Genomic DNA, 22517 nt, shown 5'->3' on the forward strand with positions numbered 1-22517 from the left:
CTGGCCGCAGAGGGGCCGTGGGCCACGCAGGCCTAAGGGATCCCGGGGAACTCCAGGTCTGCCGCCGGAGCCGCCTTCCCCCGGGGTCCGGCAGCGATGCCCGTCCCAGTGGCCCCGCACCCCCCCCCCACCCCCAGCGCGGCCCCCTTACACTTGGCAGAAACGTGGTAGCCCCCCAGCGGGGGCGGGTGGCCCTCGGCGGCGTCAAACCCGGCCGACACCAGCACCAGGTCTGGAGAGAACTCCCGGGCGATGGGCATCACGACCATCCTGTGAGGGGGCGGGGAGAAGGGAGGGGTCGCGCACGGCATGGGGCCGCCCGGGGCAGAGGCGGGGTCCCTGCCCGCACATCCTCTCTTGCCTTCTCTGCCGTGGGGCGCCCTGCTCTCAGGACGCCGAGGCTCCCCCCAGCAGGTGAGCGGATCCCTTCCGACTCCTTGCCCTTGGCCCACGTGCCCGGCCCAGCCCGAGGACTCAGCCGCTCAGGGCACAGGTGGGAGCAGAGGACGGGTGAGCTGTGGGTGTCTGGGGAGCAGGGGCCAGGGCTGCAGAGAGGGGCAGCATCGCAGCCGGCCGAGCTGGGCTCCGTCACTAAGTGCTGGCCACTTAGCTGCCACCCTCCAGGGACCGAGCAGACCACAGCCCACCGCTCACCAGCCATGGGCTGCCCGGAGACCCACCAGGGCCTTGGGCTTCCTTGCTCCATTCCCTGCCCCTCCCCAGCCCGCCTGGCCCCCACGGCAGCCGCCACCCCCCGCCCCCCGACCATGGGGTCCTTCAGGGCCCTGGGCTCTGGGACCCAGCCCAGGGTCCCGACAGATCGAGCTCTCTTAGAGAACAGCATCTGGAGATCTACTTCCAGGATCCCCGTTTCCCAATGGGGCGCAAGGACCCCGGAGTGAAATATGTACCAGGCTCCTGGCCCAAAACCCCCCTTCCAGAATGGCTTCTCTTAGGGAACTCCCCCAGGGGGACCCCCTCTGCTCCCCCTTTTCTCCACGGCTTTAAGCCCCTGCTCTCCTGTGCACAGCCCCCTCCCCCGACCCCGGCAGCCCTCCTTGACTGCACGTGGCAGTTCTGCTCACCCACCCTGCCCGGCTCCCGGCGCCCAGTTCTGCATCGACTCCTGGTAACGTGTGACCCTGTCAAACCCCTTCTGACTCTGTCGTGCCTGCGTGCGCATCCTCCCTTCCCTCTGGGACCAGAGGCCCCGAGAAGCCCCAGACTATACCTTTCATTGTCGGGTCTCAGTGCACAGGGCCCACCCCAGGGCTGGCCTGAGGGCAGGAGAGGGCAGCCTTGCCGGGCCAGGCCTTCTCTGGGACCCCAGAGCACTCACCTGAAGGCGGCCAAGTACTCGGGATCCCCCATGGGGGGCTCCAGCCCTCCGGCCCAGGCGATGTTCACGTTGAAGCCCTCACCGCTGCCAGCCCCCACCTGGAAAACAGCAAGCAAAAGAGACCTGAAGAGAGCAGGGTCCCAGGAGGTAAGCGCCGCGAGGCCCGCCCAGCCAGCCTCCTCGCTTCCCAGAAGGGAAGCTGAGGATCAGAGAGGTTGAGCAGTCTTGCCCAGAGTCGCACAGCTGCTGGTGACAGCGGCCAAGTACCAGGCGGGAGAGTCAGTGGGGCTGAAAGATGTGGACCTGATATGGGGTTACCTCATCCACTGCCCCACTGCCCGGGAAGAAGTTGCCATCGTCGTGGCGATGCAGAGAGATGTAGAGCACACTGGGGTCCTGGTAGAAGGTTTGCTGGGTGCCGTTGCCATGGTGAACGTCCTGCAATGGGAGATGGACGGTGGTTGAGGGAAGGTTCAAAAGCAGACAGGTGGAGGCCAAGACAGGTTGGGGGGGGTCTCGAGGCTGGTGACAGTTATGACGAAGGGTCAGGAAACTGGGGTTCATGGAGCCAAACTGCTGGGTGACCCCAAGGCATCCCCTGCCCCTGTCAGAGCCGCAGACTCTCCGTGTAGAGATTGTGTAGGACGGGGCTGCAGGACAGGCTCCCACAGGGTCTGGAGGGGTGTGCCGGCCGGAGCGTGTGGGGGGTGTCGGGCAGGGAGAGGGAGGAGCCCAGGCTTACGGCAGGAGCGCTCGCTCTTGTGTCTTGTACAAGGTCGTGGCCCGGCGTGGGTGCTCAGAAACCAAGCTCAGTTACAGAAGGGCAGGCACACGAGGCCCGGCCCAGCCGCCCCTACCCGTAACTCACGGGCCCCCGAGGGGACTGCAGCGTGGAAAGTTCCTCCGCTTCCCTCCACTGCTGCTAGCATGTGCCATCCGCAGAAGCGCTGCGGCTGAGCAGCTAACTGCATGCGCGCTAGCGCTAACCGGCCTGGGTTCAAGCCCCAGTGTCATCTAAGTGTGGGATGGTGTGACTTAATCTCTGGGCCCCGTTTCTTCAGCTGTGAAACACGTTCCAGTCAGGATAAAACGCCCGACACGTCCGTGTCTGGGTGTGATCAGCGGCATACTGATGCTATCTGCCGGTCTTGTTGTTACTATCGCACGTAGAGGAAATACAGAATTTACTAGGTCAGCTGAAAGGAGCCAGGAGAGGTGGAGAAGCAACACAGACGCCAGCTCCCGTCCGTCGTGGGAGGTTGTGCCGGCCGCAGGCTAGCTCCCACGCCAGCTCCTCGGGGCTGCCCACAGCCCTGGAGGCGGGCGTGCTCTGCTCCCGTTGTCCGCCAGGGGACGCGGAGGCTCGAGGCGGCCGGCGGGGAGCGGGACCTACCCAGTCCACGATGAGGATCTTGCCGGCCTTGCCCTGTTGCTGCAGCTGCCGGCAGGCGATGGCCACGGAGTTGAAAAAGCAGAAGCCCCTGGCAGGAGGATACAGGTCCGGCCAGCCCTCCCTCCCGGGCCCCCCTCTGTGTCAGCCCCTGGGCGGGGAGGAGGAACGTCCCCCCAGGAGGGGCCGCCCGGCCACCCGCCCCGCTCCACCAGGGCTCCTTTCGCCCCCGCCAGCACCCCCCAGGTCTTACATGGCTGTTGAATGGTCTGCGTGGTGTCCCGGGGGCCGCACTACAGCAAAACCGTTCTGGAAGCAAAAAGAACCCTTAACTGTGGATCTGCAGGACCTGAGACGCACGCCTGCACGGGGCGCCCTCAGCCCCAGCCTCCTCTGCCGGGAAGGGGCCACCGCCGCTGGCCGCACCTGGGCTGGATCTGAGGGCCCCGGGGCTCGGCTGCCCGCCTTGACCCCGTGCTCAGTGTCCTCGGTGTTGTACTAGCCACAGCTACAGATTATTGAGCCAAAACGACGTGCCCGGCACTGTGCCAAGAACGTCACACGCGTTGGATTTCACCCTCACATCTCTACGAGGCAAACGTTATTACCTCTGGTTTACAGGCAAGGGGATATCTGAAGCTTCGGCGGGTGAAGGGACTGGGCAGAAGTTGCCCGGTTGTAAATGGCGGAGCCAGGGGTTCAGAGCAGGCCTGGGTTCCTACCTCAGAGCTCCACGGAGGAGCTGGCACATTCAGGCTATCAGCTCCGAAACAAGAGCTTCTGACAAGGGACCCGAGGACAAGGCTGGAAGGTGCTCGGCCCAGAGCCAACGGGCACCAACCAGCAGGCAACGCAGCGCTGCAGAGAACCCATCTACCAGGGCATGGAGGGCCCGAGAAGCTCTGTGGCTCACCGGGGCCACACGGCGGGTCTGTGTTTCATGACCCTAGAGGACCGTGGCCCTGGACCCTTCAGAAGCCGATTTCCGGGGAACCACGGAACCTGGGCTGAAGCCTCCATCTCTCCCTGAGCCCCAGGGCCCTAGATTTCCCTTCCAGAACTCCACGGCAACGGCCGAGAAGGAGCGTTCCAGCCACATGCGGCCGCATCTGGGGTTCCGGTCTGGCCTGCCCCGTGGGGTGCCCAGCTCCAGCCCCGGCCTACCTTGAGCTCCCGGGAAGCCACTTTGGAGGCGAGGTCGGCGACGCTGCCGGCAGCCCAGCGGGCTGCGTTGGAGGAGTGCAGCTCGTTCCAGATGGTGTCGGTGTCCACCTGCGGGGCCAGAGGCAGGGCCCGCATCATCCGGGGCGCCCTGCAGGACCGGGGCCCCGGGGACACTGCCCTCCCCACGGCCAGGCGCCCAGGGGCAGGGAGCTGGGCAGACGGCGCTGCCTCCCAGTGCCCCCCCACCCCAAGGGAAGGCCTCCTGCGTCCCCCGATCCCAACACAACGCCTCCTTCCCAGCTGAAGGCCCAGCACCAGCCCGCGGCCGGCCGGCGCGGCCGGCAGCATCACGCCGGCCTCCCCGCTGCGGGGAGGGGGCATGGCGTTACCTGGGCGGGGTTGGGGTTTGGGCCGGGAGGGGGTTTTAAGCCGCAGCTGCCTCTGCTCAGGCCCCGCGGGACGGTCGAGCCGGAGGGGCCGTCGGCACCTCTGTCTTCCACTCAAGGCCCCTAGCCCAGGCTGGGAGGCCCCCCAAACCCAGTCCCTGGGCCTCAAGGCTAGGGAGGGGCCGGGGGGCATGGTGGGGAGATGGGGAGGGCGAGGCGGACCGAGAGAGGCGAGGAAGGCAGAGAGAGTCGCGAGAGGCTGGAGAAAAGAGAGAGAGAGAGAGAGACAGAGAGGGAGAGGAGGGAGGAGAAAACAGAAGCAACAACAGTTGGAAAAATCAGAAAGTGGCAAGAAATGGGAAGTTGTGAATAGGGCACTGGCTGGCTCCCCAACAGCCCTCCCACCAGCTGCAGCTCCCACTGTGCCTCTGTCCCCTGCCTGCCCGCTCCGGGCTCAGGAGCCACTGTCGGGCATTTTTAGGCAAGGAGAGCACGACCAGAGAGACAGAAGCTCCCTGAACTGTGCGGAGGGTGGAAGCAAAGCCGGGGGTCCGCGGTCCTGGGGCGGGGCCGCCAAGGAAGCACCAGCGAAACCCGGCGCCAGGGAGCCCGACTCTGCCCCAGAGGCCCGCTCCGGGGCCGGCGAAGCAGCCCGGGGGCCGGAGCGGGGCGGCCGGCGGAGGCCTGACCACTGGGGTCCTACCAAGGCCCGAACCTCGGCCCTGCTCTCAGAGGCCTCACTCCCTCGTTCAAGGCTGACCGAACACCTTCCACGCGCAAGGCGCGAGGCTGCCACTCAGCAGACGCTGACAGGCCGGGGGTGGGGGATGACGGCGCACGCGGGCGTAGTGGGGAAGCCCCAGCCCGGCGGAACCGCCAGACCCAGAAGGGAGGAGATCCGGGAGCCCCTGGCAGTGCCCACCCAGACCCCTGCACACTTACCCCAACCCCTCCACAGGGCAGCATCACAAACATCCGCTCGGCCAGGAGCCCTGCAGGGAGAGGCCCGGGCTGCGTGAGCGCGGCTCCCCTCGGCCTTGGGCCTGGCAGGGAGCGAGGGGTGCAGACGAGACCCCGCGTCCCGGGAGGTGGGGGCGGGCTGCAGAGAGACCAGGCGGGCAGGCAGGAGAGGGGACAGGCAGGAGGTCGGCCGAGCACGGATGACGGGGCGAGCCGGGACCGCGGGGAGATTCGGGGCACCAGGGAGCGCAGGGCCTACCTGCCAGCTTGCCATTGTCCAGCTTGAGGCGGCTGAGCGGGTTGGTGCCGTAGAGGAGCACGTGCCGCTCTGAGTGCACAGCCTGCAGCTCCTCCAAGGAGGCCTTGCGACCCCGGAGACACTGCGTGGGGGAGGCAGGGCCCACAGAGCAGCTGAGCCCCCCCGCTCGCCCCTTCCCCGAGTTCACGGCGGCCCTAGGGTTCCCGCCGCCACGGCCGCCCCTTGCCCGGCCCCTGCCAGGCCGCCTCACCTCGCACTGGCTCCGCAGCCCCCGCTCCTGCAGCCGGGACCAGATGCTCTGGATGCGGCCGGCGTGCTCCGGGTGCCGGCTGTTGTCCCCGCAGGAGCACTGGTGCTTCAGCATCACCGAGTCGTACACCAGCCCTGGCGGCGGCAGGGGTCACAGCCAGGACCCGCCTGGAGCCCAGCGGCCCTCGCCCCCGCGCGGCCCCGCCTGGCCCGCCCTCCTCACGTGGCCCCACACCCCGGGCACGCCCTCCTGCACCCAGGGCCCCGCAGACAGTGGCGCCCGCTGGAGGCCCTGCCCCCGCAGAGGCCACCAAGGAGGGGCGAGAGGAGGCAGAATTAGGAAACCCCCACACAGGGAGCTGGGTGGCCTCTCGATGACACTGGGCCACGTGAGAAGACAAACGTCGCTTTCGGGAAGCGGCTGACTCAGCCTGACGTGCGTGGGAAGCCACCCGGAGGCCCCCGCACGCTCCCTGCAGGACAGACAACTGCACGGCCTTTCTGGAAGGCAGCTGCGGTGCATCTCGGGGCACCGAGCGCCTTCAAAACGCTCGTACTATTTGCCCCAGGAGCGCCACTCCTGAAAAGGGATCCCCTGGAGGCAGTGCCCGGGACGAGCAGAGGTTCGTACACCAGGAAATTAAAATGAGGAAACCCAGTACCCACCCGCACGTCCAGCTCACGAGTAACGTTAAGTGAAAACAAAGTGCCGTGATGAACTCGGACAGAACCCGTGTTTCTGAAACGCTGCCGACGGCGAGGGCCCCGACCCCTCTGCTGTCCCCTCTCTGGTGCCGCTCTTACCGGTGGTGAAGGGCACCGTCCTGGCAGGGGTCTCGGAGCTGGGGAGGACACGGGCCTGGCCGACGGGCTCCGGGATGGGCAGGGACACGGGCGCGGCGGGGGACGACTGCGTCCTGGACAGGGGCCGGTGTCCTCCCAGGGTCAGGGGAAGCAGCAGGGGGTCTCCGGGGCCTCCTCGGGGGAGCCGCGCCACCAGCCGCTGCTGCTGCTCCCACAGAAGCATCTGAGCAAAAGAGCGGGGTGCAGCCTCTGGTGTCTCAGGCTCCGGATCCCCCTGCCTCGGCCTGCTGTCTTGAAAACCTTCCAGGCAGCCCCCCGCCTTTTCCAGAGAGATTCCAAGGTGCCTTGGGCTCTGCCTCCCTGCCGGGGCCTGGCCTTTGACGGACCCTGCTCCCCGAAGGCCTGCTCCCCGGACTGAACGCCCAGTTCCACCAGGGCTACCTGGACCCTTGGTGCTCCAAAGCCAGAAGCCGGTGTGGGGTCGGGGGCCCACTCTGACCAGGCTCTCCTTGTCTCCAAGGGCCGCGACGGCCCAGGAGCGGGGCTGCCTGACTCCCAGGCGAGGGCACTGCGGGTTTGGCCTGGCTCCGATTCGCCTCCTGCCCTAGCCACCTTCCTGGTTCGGGACAACCAGTTGCACAGGAGGGGTCCCGGGGCGGGGGCCCATGTGGCTCCACGGAAGGCCAGCCTCACTGCCGCAGAAGAGACACGGCTCCACCTTGAGACGGGCAGCTGCTGGTATGCACGCGTGGGCACATGTTTGGACATGTCTGCATGTGTGTGTGCGTCTGCACGTATTGCACGCACATGTGCGCACGCCCTTGTCCCTTGCGTGGACGCAGCCCCTGAGGATCTAGAAGGGCAGCTGTGGGCTCCAGGGCTGTCCCTGTGCTGATGTCCCACCTCCGTCCCTTCCCCATCTTACCCCAGGAGCCACAGTCTTCCAACTGCTCCTTCTCAGGGGTCACCGCCGTACCTGCTGGTGCTGCTGGAGGGGAACCGGGCCTCTGGCCTCAGGCGGCCCCTGGCTCAGCTCCCTGGGGTCGAGGTCGCCGTCTGCCACCTGCCCCGCTCCCCCGCCATCCGTCTCCAGGTCCTCGGCCGAGGGAATCTGCCGCAGTCGGGGCTTCTCGCCCGGCTTGGCCAGCCTCTGGGGAGGGGAGAAGCCGGGGCTAAGGAGCCACGTGGGAATGAGGGGGCTGGGGCAGGAGGCGGTGGGCTGGGCCAGGCGGCCGCCGCTCTGGCCAGGACTCCCGCGGCCACGCAGACCCCCGTTCCCTCCCTCGGCCCCCAGGGGTCCAGGTGCGTGCCCCTCACTCCTCCCCTGACCCCGTTTCCCTCACCTTGATCAGCTGGACGTGAGGTTTGAGCCGCTCCAGGCGGGGCTGCAGGGGACCCAGCAGTAGGGGGGCCGTGGCGCTGGGGGACAGGGGCTCTGAGCGGGTCCGGCTCAGCGGCCGGTGGAGGCCTGACCCAGAGAGCCGCTCCGTGGTCAGTAAGGACTGGGCAAAGTGGAAGGGCAGGGGCCCGAGCCCGGGCACTGCAAAGAAGGGGCGGGGGAGGGGGACATAAGAAGGGGAGCCCAGGGAGCGGCGGAAGGAAGCGAGGGCAGGTGGGGGGCGGTTCTCAGCAGGGAGGGGCACAGGCAGGCCGCCAGCAGGCGGGACCCGCCCTTTCTCAAGCGTGGCCCCGAGCAGGGAGCGGAGATCCAGCCTGGGGGAGCAGCGGGGCTCACCGGTCAGCAGCGGGGCGTGAGGGACCGAGGGGTCCAGGAGGAGAATGGGCTGCAGGCGAGAGGGCAAGGTGCCCCCAGCCTCGGGCTCCAGGCTAGGAGGCAGGAAGAGGGGTGCGTGGGGGGACCCCAGGACCGGCGCCCGAGGGCCCAGCGTCGGATGGGTCCGGCGGTCACCGTCGGCCTGTGGGAGAGGCGGATAGAAGTCACGGGGGAGAAGCTGCCAGGAGAGAGAAGAGCCGAAGGTGAGCGGGGAGAGGTGGGAGGCGCAGGGCGTGGGTTGGGAGTGACAGAAGCTGGGGGAGCCTGGAGTGGAGGGAGGGGAGCCCCAGCCACTCACCCTGGCCGGGGCGGGCAGCCCCAGCGTGATAGCGGGCAGCAAGGACATGGTCGGCAAGGCGAACGGGGCCAGAGAGGTCTCCTGCAGCCGCAGCCGCTGGCCCAAGCGCGCCTGCCGTGGGGAGCAGGGCGAGGGGTCACCGCGCTCTACCCCGCAGCTCTGGCCTCTCCCAGGGGGGCCCGCCTTCCCCAGAGCACCCGCAGGCGCTAGTGGGGGCTGCCCGCTGAGAAGGGCTGAGCCTTGGAACTGCCCCCCAAGAGCCCGGGCCCGGCAAGGCCTTACCTCAGGGCCCAGGACCGGGTTGGGGCCGTGCTCACTGTCATTCGGGGAGCTGCACCCTGACACCGGGGTGCTACTGCTACTGGGGGAGGAGTCTGGGGGTGGAGGAGGAAAGAGAAGGGCAGTCAGAGGCCGGAGGGGGTCAGAAAGCAGGGCCAGGTCCCCCGGGCCCTGCCGCCCAGAAGCAGACCCCCGCTCCCAGCTCTTCCCCAGGAGGACGGTGGGCCGGCCACCCGCCGACTGGGCGCCCAGGGGCCCTTCTGGGCCGATGCCCGCTCAGCCAACGGAGTCAGCATTTTGGCCATAACTCGGCGCCCCGGTCCCCCGTGTACGAGCGCACAGGAGGCCCCGGCTGGGTGGGCCCCCGCCCTCGCTGACCCTCACCCCCGAGCGTCTCTGCGGGCCGCCGCCGGAGGCTGGGGGGGGCACTCTCCTTGCGCAGCAGCGGGTTCTTCCTCCGCTCCAGGGACTTCTTGGGCTTGTAGCGCAGCTTCAGGTTGGGCTCAGAGACTGTGGGGAGCGCCAGGGTCACTCGGGGGACCCCCATGCCCCCTTCCCGGCCCTGCCCTCAGCCCCTCGCTCCAGTTACCTCTCGTGGGTCCAGGCAGGAGAAGGCGGGGCCCGCGGGAAAGCCCCAGGCCCGGCCGTGCAGCCCCTCCAAGGCCCGCGCCCCTTAACTGCCCTGGAGGCTCCCCATCTGTCCATCTGTCCAGCTCACCTGTCTTTCGCAGGGGGAAGTGTTCCGGGGGGTCGCTGGGCAGGCTGGGGACGGGAGGCAGGAAACTGCTGAGCACGGAGCAGGCGGCTCCGTCCGTCTCCAAAGGCTCTAGGGTTCTGTGGAGCGAGGGCCAAGGCCGCATCAGGGGGCGCAAGCGTACCCAGACCTCACGCTGCGTGGCGTCCTCGGCGCCCGTTAGCCCCCGGGGCCACCCACCTGAGCACGGGCCCCGGGCACCTGCTCCCACCGCCACTGTCTCTGCGAGGGGGAGGCTGGGCAGCGGGGGGTCAGCGGGGGTGGGGCGGCCTGGCTCAGGGTGGGGACTCGGGGAGCGGCCGGTTGCGGGGGGGCCTGCTCCTCTCCTGGAGTAGGGACGCGCTTTAGGAACCAGGGGGAGTTTATGCTTAGTGGAAGGCGGAAAGACCGAAGGAACTCGTGCATGGATGGAGAAAACCAGCCTGCGTGAGGGTGGGCACGTGTGTCGGAGGAAAGGGCCTCGTGGGGAGCGGGGTTTATGGGAGGGGGTGTTATGTCACAGGTGCAGGCTAAGGGGAGATGAAGGGGGCAGGTGCGTGGGTGCTCATGGGAAGGGACACAACAGGGGCACGAAGGGACCGGCGGGCAAGGGGGTTACCGGTAGGGAATGTTGGGGCTACTGGGGTGCACTGTTCTCTCCAGGGCCGCCTGCTGTTTCTTCAGTATCACCTCCGCCAGCTTCTGCTTCACCACACTGCTGGCTACAGCGCCTGCAGGGGCGAAGACTCAGCAGTGGGCAGGGGGCGGCGCCCCGCCCGCTTCGCCAGCCACACCCCCGGCGCACGACGTCCCAGGGACCCCTCAGGCAGCACCCGCGCCCACCCGCACGCACCCACGGGCAGAGCCCGGCAAGCCGAGGGAGCCCCCGTGGACCGCGACCCCCAGGGGCACCTCCGGGCGGGCGCCACGCGCCCCCAGGGTTGGGGGAAGGCCGCTCCTTACTTCGCTTGCTCTTGTCCTTGTTGAGAAGCTGCCGCAGCTCCTGCTCCTGCTGCCCCACCGGCAACTCGGGCATCGGCGAGTCCATGGAGATCTGTGGACAGAGGCGGCGGCCCAGCCAGGGCCGGGGGTTGAGGGGCCGAGCCGGGGCCCGGGGGCCCGGGGGCAGGGCTCTCCTTACCCTCATGTGCTCCGCGGGGCGCTGCTGCTGCAGGCCGGCCAGGAAGAGGTGGTGGTGCAGGCGCTGCGAGTGCTGCAGGGCCAGCAGCGCGGGCTCCGGGGGCGGCTCCACGGGGGGCCGCTGGCCCACCCGCAGGTCCATGGGCTGAGGCTGAGGGCCCGGCGTGGCTGCGCGGGGAGCGAGGCAGCCTGAGGACACAGAGGGCGCAGGCTCAGCGGGAGACGTCCGATCGCCGACGACCAACGCCCGCAGAGGGCCTTCTCCTCTGATCCTCGCTGAGGTCCTGCCGGGCCATGGTGTGACCACTTCCATTGTACTCAGGAGAACAGGGGGTGGAGGACCCGCCCCGGCCCCGGTCGATGGCTGGTGGGTGCTTTCCCACTAAACACGGTCCCTCTTCGGCCCGGGCGGAGGGCAACAGGGTTCAGCGAGGGCTGCCGGCCCTTTTGGCTGTCGGTTCTGGGCCCTGCCCTCTCCCTTCCCGCTTCCCGCTGGAAGGAAGGATTTGGCTGAGCCGCCCTCTAATGAGCTCGGCTCAAAGGCAGCGAGCGAGTGGGCCACTCGGTTCAGCCTCCAACCCCGGAGGGTCTCAGGGCCTCCTCTCGGAGCTGGCACCTCCACGCTCCATTGGAGATCACGGGATATTAAGAAGCGACGCCTTAAACCTACGGCCAGCCCTGGCCGGCGCCCCCAGACGATGGCGCCCCGTCCGCAGGGCAGGTTCCTCAGCTCCCAGGGCTTGTGCGGACACGGCGCCTGCAGCCGGGCGTCCTCCCTGCCGGCTCTGAGCCCAGCGCGGACGGCAGGCTCAGCTGCCCCCTCTCGAGTGTCCGCTGCACCCAGGCCAGGCACACCCTGCCAAGGCCAGGGGCGCAGGTGCTATTGAAAACCAGCTGCCGGCGCAGGTTCTGTGCCAGCACGCCATCGAGCTGCGCCAGGGAGGATCCTGGACAAGGGGAAGCCGGTGGTGCTGGGAGCAGCTTCCAAAGAGGCCGCCTGATGCGGGGCGTCCCCCCACGGGGCAGCCACCTGCTGTCCTCTAAGCCCACGGTTCATGGGGACAGGAAAGGCATCGGGACAAAGCAGGAAAAATAAAAGAGCGGCCGGGGAATAAGGAAACGCAGCTCCCGGGCTCGGCTCGCGCAGGACCCTTCGTGAGCTTACTACCTGCAGTGCGTGTCCACGAGGGTCTCAGAGTCCACCTCCCCCCGTAATGCCCTGGCGGGTGGGCAGGGCTCTGAGCGGAAGGGCCCTGCCCGAGGCTGGGCACTGAGTCTGCCCCCACCAAGGCCGCTCTGTCCCCCACCCACTCTCACGCACCACGGCGCCTTCTGGACCTGCCTCCCTTCGGGGGGCTTCTCACCGGGCAAAGAGGCTTCCCACCCTAACGCTCTTCGGCTGTTAAGATGGCAAAGAGAGTGTCTGCGCAAGGCGCGTACCTGCCCCTCCAGACGGCGGGGGATCGGGGGTGACGGCTGCGTGCCGCAAGGTGGCAGGGTCTTTGCTCACGCCTCCACCTGAGGAATCCGAAGCCAACACGCCCCCCTGGAAGGGCCCCCGCCCCCCTGGCTTCCCGAGGGGCCTCCCTATGACACGCCATCAGGCCGCCCAAACTCGGGGCCGGCGGCTCCGGCCACGCACTGCCTGACTGCGCGGCTGGCGGGCCAGGCCTGCCTCTGCCCCGAGGCCTCCGAGTGGGAGCTGCTGGGGGGCCCTGCCCAGACGCCTCCCCGGGGAGATTTAGCATGGGAGGGGCTCTGCAACCCGGTCCCGACCCAGCTCCCCTCAACTCATCGCCCACTTCTCACCATGAACTCCCGCCTCCCCTCAGTTCCCTCTCTGTACCCAGGCCATGTTCCTTGTGTCCTCAGCTCTTGCTCTGCCTGTCACCCCTCCAGTCCATGCTCCGAAACCCAACCCTCTTCAAAGCCCAGGGCCCGGCGTGCCCCCCTCTTCTGGACTCGAATCACACCCTAAGCACCCACGGGCAGGAGCCACGGCTGAGTCAGCGCCCCGGGGCAGGGGCTTGGTCTCGCTCAGTGCGCAAATCCCAGCACCTGGAACGGTCCCGGGCACGGGACAGGCACTCAGCAGATACGGGTGCATCCACGAGTAAACCCGGTTCCCGCCCCCGAGGTGCCCAGGACGGTATGGCGGCGGCCGCGGGCCCCCTGAGGTCCCCTGGGTGGACGGGTGAACCTGCCCTTCGGCCGCCCTGTCCCCTGGCACGGGGCACGCGCTGCGTCGTGACGATCCCTTTTTTCCCGCCTCCCCGGCCTCCCTGTAAGCTTCTGGAAAGCCAGTCCCGAAGCAGGGCAGGGCACGCACTGGGCAGCGCTCAGAGGCCATGGCCCCTGCTGGCCCCGCAGGCGAGCCCCCCGGGTCCTGCCCCGAGGCGGCCGCCCGCACACAAGGCCGGGGCACGGAGGGGAGCTGGGGGGGGGGTGGGAGCCCACCCACGCGTCTCGGTAGCTGCCGCCGTCTGCCCTGCAGGGCTGCTAGGAGGACCAGGAGAGCCAACACGGGAGAAGGCACCTGCCCCTAGAGGGCCGAGGATAAACGTTAGCCCCTCCTGTCCTCCTCCTCACTCCACCCTGCAGGGCCAAGAAGAGCAGCCCGGCTTTCCTTCTCCCTTCTTCGTCCCGCAGCACTGGGGTCAGCCCGGGTCCGTGGAAGCCCAGCTTCTCCCCCTCCCCGGGAACCCCAGACTCCCCACCCTCTGCACGTCCGGCCACCCAGCTTCTCGGACCTCTCTGCTGCCTGCCCTGCCCGTGTTCTCTGCATCCTTCTCCGGCCGCTGCCCACCGCGGTCGCCCCCAAGCCTCTTACCTGTGCCAGGGGGACTGGGACAGTGGGTGCCCGGGCTCACCTGGGTCCCATCTGTAGGGAGAAGGGAGATGCAGTGAGGGGGCTGCAGGGAGGGGCGGGGAGGGGGAAGGGGCAGGCAGGCTCCCTGCAATTCCAGCTCGAGCACCCCCAAGCCGGGGGCCGCCAACCAAAGTGGAAGACTCCCACCTCGCTCCTTACCGCGAGCCCCCACGCTGGCCGAGACGGACTCCTGGCCCCTCCCCCTCCCCCAACCTACTGCGCGAACCAGATAGCTCGCCCCATTTGCGCTCGGGCCACAGCAAGAAACACGGAGGCCCCAGCTCACCCCCACCGTGCCCTCGGCCCTCCCTGAAATGGTGGGGACACTCTTCCCTGGGCGGCCAAACCAGGCTCCCAGAGCCTGAAAGAAGAGGCCTGGGGGGTCACGCGGAGCCAGGGGTGGCAGATGTGCAGGCGCCAGGGGGGAGAAGCGGGGAGCAGACCTGGAGAGGGGGGGCGCGGGGGCTCAGCCAGGGGCTCCGCGGGTGGGAGGAGAAAGGAGCAGGTGGGAGGATGGGGGCTTCCACGGCTGCGGCACTGGCTTCTGGGCCGCAGGTGCCACAGGTGCCGCAGGTGGGATCTGCCGGGAGGCAGGGTCTGGGATACACAGTGAGGATCCCACAGTGGGAGCCCCTTCCTTCTCCTGCCCCAGCCGACGTCCGGCTGCCTCCCCATTCCCAGACCAGAGACCCGCTCGGCCGCTTTCCTGGAGGACCTGAAAGACGGATCTTTCTGCTCCCGGGCTCCTGAACCCAATCCTGGCCCTCCCATTCATAGGGTACAGCCCCGAGCCAGTCAGCAGCAGAGAGACCCCAGGGAGCCCAGGGGCTGGCTGGGATGGGGGAGACAGAGCTGAAGCCACTTGTTCAAAATAGACACGTCCAGCTCAGGGCCCAGGGGTGAGGAGGCTGGGAGACCTGGAGGCACACGGCGGCAGGCGTTGGACCCACGACATCAGGCCAGACCTGGGGTATTTTCTGAAGGCCAGTTGGCAGGGGCTCCTCTTTTGGGTCTACGTTTCAGGGGCAGCCCATGGTCGCCCTTCCAGAAACAGAGAAAGGAGAACTCCCTGCAGGCAGGCACTGCCGAGAGAGGGGGACTCCAAGCCGCGGCAGGCTCCCTCCGACTGCCCTCGAACGCCCCAGCATCCCCAGCCACAGGCGACGCAGTTTGGCAGTGAAATGCCTCTCTCCCTACTCAGATTCTGCCCAGGCCCATCACCCTGGCCTCTCCTCGCTGTCCGGCGCATTCGCTCGGCGTCCAAAGCCTCGACACTTCGTAAAGCATGGTCTCTCTGGCTGCGCGTAAGCTGTGCCCCTCTGTACCGGGCATCTTGCCGGGCACGTGGCAATCTGTTAGTAACCGGTGGATGGAGTGGGGCGATGGTCACCCTGCCCGGGGTGGGGGGGGCCACGGGACGTTTTTCGAGGTTTCTGAGCCCCGGGGAACACGTATGCTGGAGGCTGACACCCCTCCCCAGGACACGGGAACCCCCGCCCTGGCTTTCTTAGGACCTCCTCTTGTACTTCAGGGCCTAGAGTCCTGATCACTGCCAGGCTTAGGGGCCTCCTGGGAATCCTCTCCGACCTCGCCCCAGGCCCTGCCTGCAAGCACACGTGAGAGCAGAGCCGGGCTCTGCGCCTCGCTCCCTGGCAACCATGGATTCGGGACACGGTGCACCCTCTGGGTTAAGAGACAATGTAATGGCCCTGAACAGAGGAGTATTTGTTACCAAAAGGGATGATCTAGGAAATAAACTTTGCTAAGAAGAGCTGTGTGTGCAGGCGCGCGTGCACGTTTGTTGGCAACAGGGCCCGCTTCCACGAGCGATTCCTGGACACATTTCTGCTTCTCCCTCCACTCCCCGGGCCCGCACAGCAAGCCACGGAGCTCAGCAGAGCCGAGACCAGGTGAACAGCTCTCCCAGGGTCCCGGATGGAGAAGGCAGTCCTGACAAGGACAGGTATGCGGAGGCACCCCAGCATTGCTGACCCCAAACCAGAAGGTGAGCATCTGGTGCCCAGTTCACTGGAGCTTGGGGACCCCTCTTATCGTCGGGCACTCACTGTCCCTCTCATGGGCTGTGACCGCTTATTTGGTGTCGAATCACAATAAAATGAGAAGAGAGGAGGAAATGGACCTGAGCTATGGCCCTCTGCCATGCTGGGGGAATGCTCCTTCTTCCTGGGATCGAGGCGCCCCTGATTTCCACTGTCTTTGGCAGTAACTGCCATCAGGCTTGAGAGGCAATTGGGCTGGTGCTGGGATACCTGGGCCTACCCAGTCACCCTTCCAAACCAGAGCACCTGTTCTCACCAAGAACCGAAGAGCCACCTTGTCGCCTCAGGCGCCAGCCTCAGTGTTCCCTGCCCAGAGAGGCGATTCTGCCCTGGGGCCTGCCCTGGGCTGCCCGAATCCTCAGCCCCGCTGACCACCTGTTTGCTCTCCCAGCCCTTCAGGCTCTTTGCTGGGACAGGGGCTTCCCCCGGATGCCATCAGAAGCCCCCTCCCAAGGCCCTCAGTGTCCCACCCCTCTGCTGTCCTGACTGGCTGGAAAGGGAGTGGCAGGGGAGCCAGGGCCCGGCAGGTGGAGAAGGGAAGGCAGCAGGGGGAGGCCCGAGTCTGAGATTCAGGGCTAGCGCCCTTCACCGACCCGGTCTCAGCCTCCGGTAAGTGGGACAGAGTTCGACTCCATCTGGGGGCCGGCCGAGAAGATGAAAACTGGGGGTGAAATGGCTTCACAAAGCGCAGGAATAAATCAACAGCAGGGAGCACATCTTTTGTTTCGCCAGGCCTCCCTGACACAGGGGGAGAGCTGAGAACAGGAGCAGCTCTTCTTCCAGGCGTTGGGTTCACAGAATTTGAGAACGTCAGCCGATGGGGCTTTACAGACCAGGCAGGCCAACCCTCTCACTTTGCAGGGGAGGAAAGAGCCTCCTGGCACACGGGAGCCGTGAGACGGTTCAGGTGGAAGAGAAGGGCCAGGTAAGGGCAGGAGGAACCCAAGGAGTCACTCCCCACGCAGGTAACGAGGACCTCTGCGTGAGGTCCCCGACCCAGGCGCTGGAGGGGTGGATCTATGGCACGAAACCTGGCCCTCACCTTTAAGGAGTTTCAAATACAGACCATGCATTTTTTAAAAAGTTAGAAAAGTATACTACCCGCAGGCACAAAAATATTCAAAGAGCCTCAGACGGTATGAAACAAAAAGCAGCCTCTCATTCGCCCCAGACTCCTGGCTCACTTCCCTAGAATCAACCCTTCTTAACAGTTGCCGGTGTCCAGAGAATTCCCACAATTCTCTGCATTGCCCTAAACTGCTCATTGCTCGGATTTATCCAGAACCCAGGGAGCTGCAAGCTGGCTGGACGGCCGTGCCACACGAAGCCTGGCAGGCCGCGAATCAGCACGGAAGTGGAGGCGCGGCACAGGGGGCACTGGCTTTGAGACAGAGGGGCCCGTTCACACCCTGGCTCCAGGAGAGAGGGGCAGGCAGAGCCTGGGCATGGTTCACCCTGGTCCCGCCCCGGCTGCCCCATCGGTAATAGGGGGATTCGAGCACCTACTCAGAAGAGCTCATCTGAGACGAGCAGAGCTGTGTGTGAAGCCTGCCAGGCGTGGCAATCATTACCGTGTGCCTCCCGAACCCCGCAGTGTCCCCTCTGGCACAAGCACACATTGTCTGGCCTCAGTTCCTCAGTGCACCCTTCCCTCTCTACCACAGTCCATTTTCTCCGCCTGCATCCACCCTGCCCCATCTCTCATGCCCTACCTCTCCCAGCAATCTCTCCTTTCTCTTCTACCTGAACTGTCTCATGGGTACCGCGTGCCCGGAGCTGCTCTAAGTGCCTTCTGTTTAACTCACTTAACAACCCTTATGAGGTAGTTACTATTTTTATCCCCATTACAGAGATGAGTAGACTGAGGTGTGGTGGTATTAAATAACTCATCTGAGAACAATAACAAGGAGGCGGCTGAGCTGGGACCTGAGCCCAGGCCCTCCGCTGCACCTCCCTTCACCACGGGCCGCGCGGGACCCAGGCGGGCACAGGGAGAGAAGCTACATTACGCAGTCTCTCCGAGACCAGGCCAGCGAAGACCCCAGCCCCCTGCAGGCTCCCGAGAGGGCACAAACCGCCCATTCCCGCCACGGGCCCCTGCGAAAACAATCCCAAAGAACTGCTGATGGCCCTGGTGGCAACCCGGTGACGATTTGGGACTGTGTGCCCATGCTGTTTAGAATCGGGGGGACGGCCGCGGTGTGGGGCCCTCTGTTCCTGTGTGCCCTGCCACAGCCCTTCGCCAGAAGGCCCCCGAGTCCCTCCACAGCTTTCTCCTGCGTGCCTCAAAGCCAGCTGTTCCGTCTCCCCTCTGGGCAGCGGCCCCGCGAGGCCGAGCTCGCTCAGACGAGGGCCCCCATCGGTCCACGGCCAGGGACAGGGAAGACGAGGGCCCCCGTCGGTCCACGGCCAGGGGCAGGGAAGCTCTGCGGACTCCGCAGAGGAGCGCTGGCCGGGAGGCTGGAGGTGAGGCTGCAGGGCCAGCCCTCCCGCCTCGGCGGAGAACGTGCCCCTTACCCCACCACTTCTGGGCGGCTGAGGCCCTGCGGCAGCTATTTTTAGCTCTTGACACCTGGGTATTTTGCAGCCGCAGGATGTCCGGTTTGGAGTCTCTTTCTGGGAATCCCACACGCGGCTGTTGTAAACAGCCCCACGCAGCGGCGGCCGAGCCTGGAGCCGGGCCCCCGCCCCCTTCTGCTGTGTGAGATGAATCAAACAGGAAGCAGACGTAACCATGGCAGCGGCAGCCCGAGCTCCCTGGGGGTGGGCAGGCATCCTCCCCGGTTCCCCGACCCCCGCTCCGGGTCCCCTGCTGGCTCCTGCGGCCCCCTCCTCACCAACGGGTGCGCGGTTTCCCCCGAGGCAGGGGCGGCTGGGGCCACTCCGAGTCGCACGGGGCCGTTGGCTGCCGGGCCTGGCGGGCTCCGGGGAGCCGTGCCATCCTCTGGGAAAGGGAAACGGGAGTTCCTCGGAGCCCAGCCGCCCTCCCGGGGACCCCCCGGACCACTGCTCGGCCTTCCCTGCCTGCCCGCTGTGAGGCAGAGGGTGCAGCGACTTCCTCAGGGCCGTAGGCCTAGAAAGCCTGCGTCCACTTCCTGTCAGCCCAGCCTCCCCCTCCCAGCTCGGCCTGCCCCTGCCCAGGAGGGAATTCCTAGGCTGGCAGGCTGCCTGGGTCTCAGCCCCCCAGTCCAGATCGCCCTAGGATTTCTCAGGTCCCAAAAGTCTTCAGGAGAGACAGGAAGTCCACACTGGCCCTGCTGCAGTGCCTCCAATCCCTGAGCAAGGAAGTCCACCATGATGTCTAACTACCATCTTTCCGATCAAAAGCAGAACACCCTGAGCAGTCTAGATTTGAGGTCCCATCTGAAATAGGGGGGCAAGCGCTTAGGTTCTGCCAGCTTCTGCATCGTCCCTCCCTCTCCCCGCTCCTGAGCCTTTTGGCACCCCGCTCGGGCCAGCCACTCCCTCCTAGCAGCCAGCTCCAGCCAGTCTTTCTCAAGGGCCAGCGCTTGCCCCAACAGGAAGCACGGTCACCGCCCCGGGGCTGCCTCTCACAACAGCCCCTTCTCCCCTCGCAGTCCCTCCGCTCCAGCCCCTGCCTCCCTGTGCATCCCACTCCTGCAGCCCCCGTGAGCCCGGAGACGTGCCTTCCTCGTGCCAACCCCAAGGCCCCTCAGCCCACTCCCGCAGCGCCAGGGAGATTTTTAGTGACGATAGTCCCGACAGTCGTAACAAGGAACCACCCCGTGTTGAGCGCTGTGTGCTGGTTGCTGTGCTGACTCCTTTAGCCCTCCCAACGGCCCCCGGAGGCAAATGCCATCACTATCCGCATTTTACAGACGAGGAAACTGAGGTTCGGAAAGGTGAAGCAACTTGCCGAGGTCACACGGAGGGTGATGGGTTGCTAAGAGTCCAGAACCTGCGGCCAAAACCACTCCCCTGGTGTATGGACAGCTCAGCCCACCCCCCGGTCGGCTGCAGGGGCCAGCGGAGGCCTCGAGACAGGGCTGCGTGCCCGGGGGGCGGCTGCCGGACACAGGTGGTCCTGCCGTCCCCAGGCCGGGGCTTGCCTCCCGGCGGGCAGTATGCTGGTGCTCCATGATCCATCCCAAACAGGTCCACGGGAAAAACCAAAACAGAGACTGCACGCTCTGCCTTGTGCCCCTCAACGCTTTTCTGTCTGCAACAGGCAACCCCCCACCTCGCCCCTGCCACCCCATCTTCACTTCCTTTTTCATTTTATATCTTCCCTGCTTTTTAAATGCACACCTTGCCCTTTTATTGTGCTTCCTGTCGGCGGCCCCAGGCAGGGCACGGCTAAACCAGCAACCTGAGGGGGCTGCTGCGCAGGACCCGGGGCCACGTGGGAAAGCCCTCCGGACCCTGCTGAACCCCTTCTCCAAGGCAGGCCGCCTAATAGAGCAAGCCGCCTGGGGTGGGTGCTCAGGAGGGATCTCGACTGGAAGATGGGCGGCTGGAAGGGGTGGAGGCACCCGCTAGGGCCGAAGGAGCACCCACTTCACAGCAGGCTCCCAGGGACAGAGAACACAGCCAGCCAGCCACGGGCACCCCGGCACTGAGGTAGAGGAAGGAAGGGCCGCCGTGGACACCCTGGCGGGTTCTGGGACCTGGGAGTGGGGCTCGCCGACACCTCCGCCAGCCCAGGCATGGTGGGGACTTGGGCCCATAAACTGCCACGAGCCGTGAACGCCGGCTCTCCCAGAGGTGCCCCGTTGTTATCAGTGATGGCAAACACCCCAGAGGTCCCCACCCCTCTCATGGCCTGGGGTCCCCCTCCTTTTGCCTGTTATTCTTAGAGGATGGCAGAGGTCTGCTGGAAAGATTCTCCGGGTGGCCTCATCCCTTCTGCAGCCGGGGCTGCCCTTGAGACGTGGTTGGCAGGGGTGTTTTCCGGATCACAAATCCAGCCAGGGCGCTTACACAGCCTTCAGGGAACGTAAATAGCCAGATGCATGGTCCTGGATACAGATTTAGACAAACCAGCTGTGAAGGACAGTTTCGGGCCAAGTGGGCATTAAAGATGAAAATTTACTGTAATGGAAGAAGGAGATCACTGAGAAAACAGCACACACGTGATCTCATTTGGCAAAAAGAACACCACGGAAGGGCATCTAAGAAAATGGAAAAAGAAGCACTGAGGTATTACGGTAGTGACCTCTGAGTGATGTTTTTATTTTGTTGTTTTGTCTGATCATCTACAATGCACGTGAGCTGCCTCTGTAATAACAAAACATTACGTATAGGAATACGGGTACCATGCGCACCCATACAAAAAGATGGCACGGCCACCCTCGCAGCAAAGTCAAGACGAGACCTCAGGTTCTCGTGAGAACTGGGTCACGGGTTCGCATCGACTCTCCACCTAGTCTCCAACTCCTTGGCCCCTGGGAGGCCTTACGTTCCTTACGGCCTAGCATCCTCGGCTCCTCCCGAATCACAACGCAGAGGGCTTAGCACAGGGCTGGGCACAGAGTCAGGACTGATTCAGTAAATGCCTGGAGGCTGAATAATGGTCATTTCCTGAACGAAACGCTCCGTGCCTCTTCCAGGGCCGCCGTGCTGGGAATACGCGCTGCTGACATCACTGGCCTGCCCATCCCTCCTCGGCCTCTCAAGAGCTGCCAGGGAGGGGCTAACATAAAGGTCACCCCGGCAGATGCTGGCAAGGTAGTGCAGAGCAGGGCCTTCAGGGGCGGCCGCGGCCCGGACCCTCCCAGGCTGACGTGGCCGTCCGTCCCCAGTGCCAGCTGGCTCCCGGGCCCTGGGCCCTCCGTGTCCAGCCTCCCCGGGCGAGGCTGGGGGAGATGGGGCGAAGGAGAGAAGCCGGGGTCCACCCTGTGACTTCTGGCTACAGACCCCTGCTGCCGTCCCAGGCCCTTACGGGTGGAGGAATCTGGAACAGGGAATTTGGCCTGTTTTTTTTCTACGAACTGGGGCCGGGCCCAGTTTCTGTTCCTTCATGTCTTTTAAAGCATTCTCTATCCCTGACCTTTAAAAAATATGAACAATAACATTAAAATGATAATGAATATTCAGCGTGCATTGATTTCACGCCAGCTCACTGACATCAGCGTCTTTAATCTTTGGGGGTTGCCACTGCTGTGGTTGCCATATTACAGATGAAGAAACTGAGGCACAGAGAGCCATCTGCCTGGGGTCACACACAGCAAGAGAAAGGGATTCTGCCCCCAAATTAGAGCATCTTCCTCCCTGTTCTTACAGGAAGGCCCTTCCGCCTGGCTAGGGCAAGGTAGAGTGTAAGGTGATAATTAACATCTGTAGGGTGCTTTCTTTAGGCTCTCGCAAAGTGCTTACATATGCATATGTGAAAATCCCCACTTTAAAGACTAAGAAACCGAGGCTTAGGGCCCTCGGGGCAGCCTTGCATAAAGCCCCAGCGCAGCGGTCGGCTGGGATCCTACCCCAGGTTTAGGCCTGGAATCCCACACTAAATCCCCAGGGCTCAGCTCTCAGGGCGGCCCTGGAGGCCAGGCAGGGAAACCCCGCGGCCGCACCAGCACCCTTGCCTCCCGGCTCCAGAAGCCTGGAGAGGAAAACCGGCTTCCTGGAGCCTGCGCTCGCGCCCCTCGGCGTCGCTTCGGCAGGGTGGGGGTGGGGGTGCTGTGCCCGGCACCTCATCAGTGTCTCCACCGTGACTCACTCCGGGGACTCGGGGAAATACAACCCGGTGCGGCGGGCAAACACTGCCTGCGCCCGCCCCGCCTCCAGCTCCCCGCCTCCACATTTGCTAACCGAAACCCGGCTGCTGCTATTTTTAACCCTCCAGCTCCC

The 22517-nt window shown here is 65.6% G+C and overlaps 1 protein-coding gene across 8 annotated transcripts in view; it reads right to left on the bottom strand.

Moving 5' to 3' along the window:
• Positions 1-22517, bottom strand: part of HDAC7 (histone deacetylase 7) — a 31941-nt gene that overhangs the window by 3115 nt on the left and 6309 nt on the right. The window contains exons 2-23 of one of the 8 annotated variants that reach the window (XR_011650219.1): positions 13606-13656; positions 10777-10964; positions 10599-10689; positions 10255-10366; positions 9621-9736; positions 9287-9412; positions 8906-8997; positions 8624-8734; positions 8287-8467; positions 7895-8091; positions 7528-7701; positions 6552-6774; positions 5749-5882; positions 5499-5619; positions 5222-5271; positions 4283-4538; positions 3894-4001; positions 2983-3038; positions 2733-2820; positions 1658-1777; positions 1340-1437; positions 152-270 (exon numbers count right to left, since the gene is read on the bottom strand). Coding sequence is in view for 4 of the 8 variants with exons in the window: in XM_058307880.1 (XP_058163863.1) it covers positions 152-270; positions 1340-1437; positions 1658-1777; positions 2733-2820; positions 2983-3038; positions 3894-4001; positions 5222-5271; positions 5499-5619; positions 5749-5882; positions 6552-6774; positions 7528-7701; positions 7895-8091; positions 8287-8467; positions 8624-8734; positions 8906-8997; positions 9287-9412; positions 9621-9736; positions 10255-10366; positions 10599-10689; positions 10777-10964; positions 13606-13656 (2556 nt within the window). In the remaining 4 variants the exon portion in view is untranslated. The remainder of the gene's footprint in view (positions 1-151; positions 271-1339; positions 1438-1657; positions 1778-2732; positions 2821-2982; positions 3039-3893; positions 4002-4282; positions 4539-5221; positions 5272-5498; positions 5620-5748; positions 5883-6551; positions 6775-7527; positions 7702-7894; positions 8092-8286; positions 8468-8623; positions 8735-8905; positions 8998-9286; positions 9413-9620; positions 9737-10254; positions 10367-10598; positions 10690-10776; positions 10965-13605; positions 13657-22517) is intronic. The other 7 variants (XR_011650220.1, XR_011650221.1, XM_058307880.1 and 4 more) reach the window with 7 other exon arrangements.

The sequence above is a fragment of the Dasypus novemcinctus genome, chromosome 12 (genome assembly GCF_030445035.2).
Source record: "Dasypus novemcinctus isolate mDasNov1 chromosome 12, mDasNov1.1.hap2, whole genome shotgun sequence".
Lineage (NCBI taxonomy): Eukaryota > Metazoa > Chordata > Mammalia > Cingulata > Dasypodidae > Dasypus > Dasypus novemcinctus.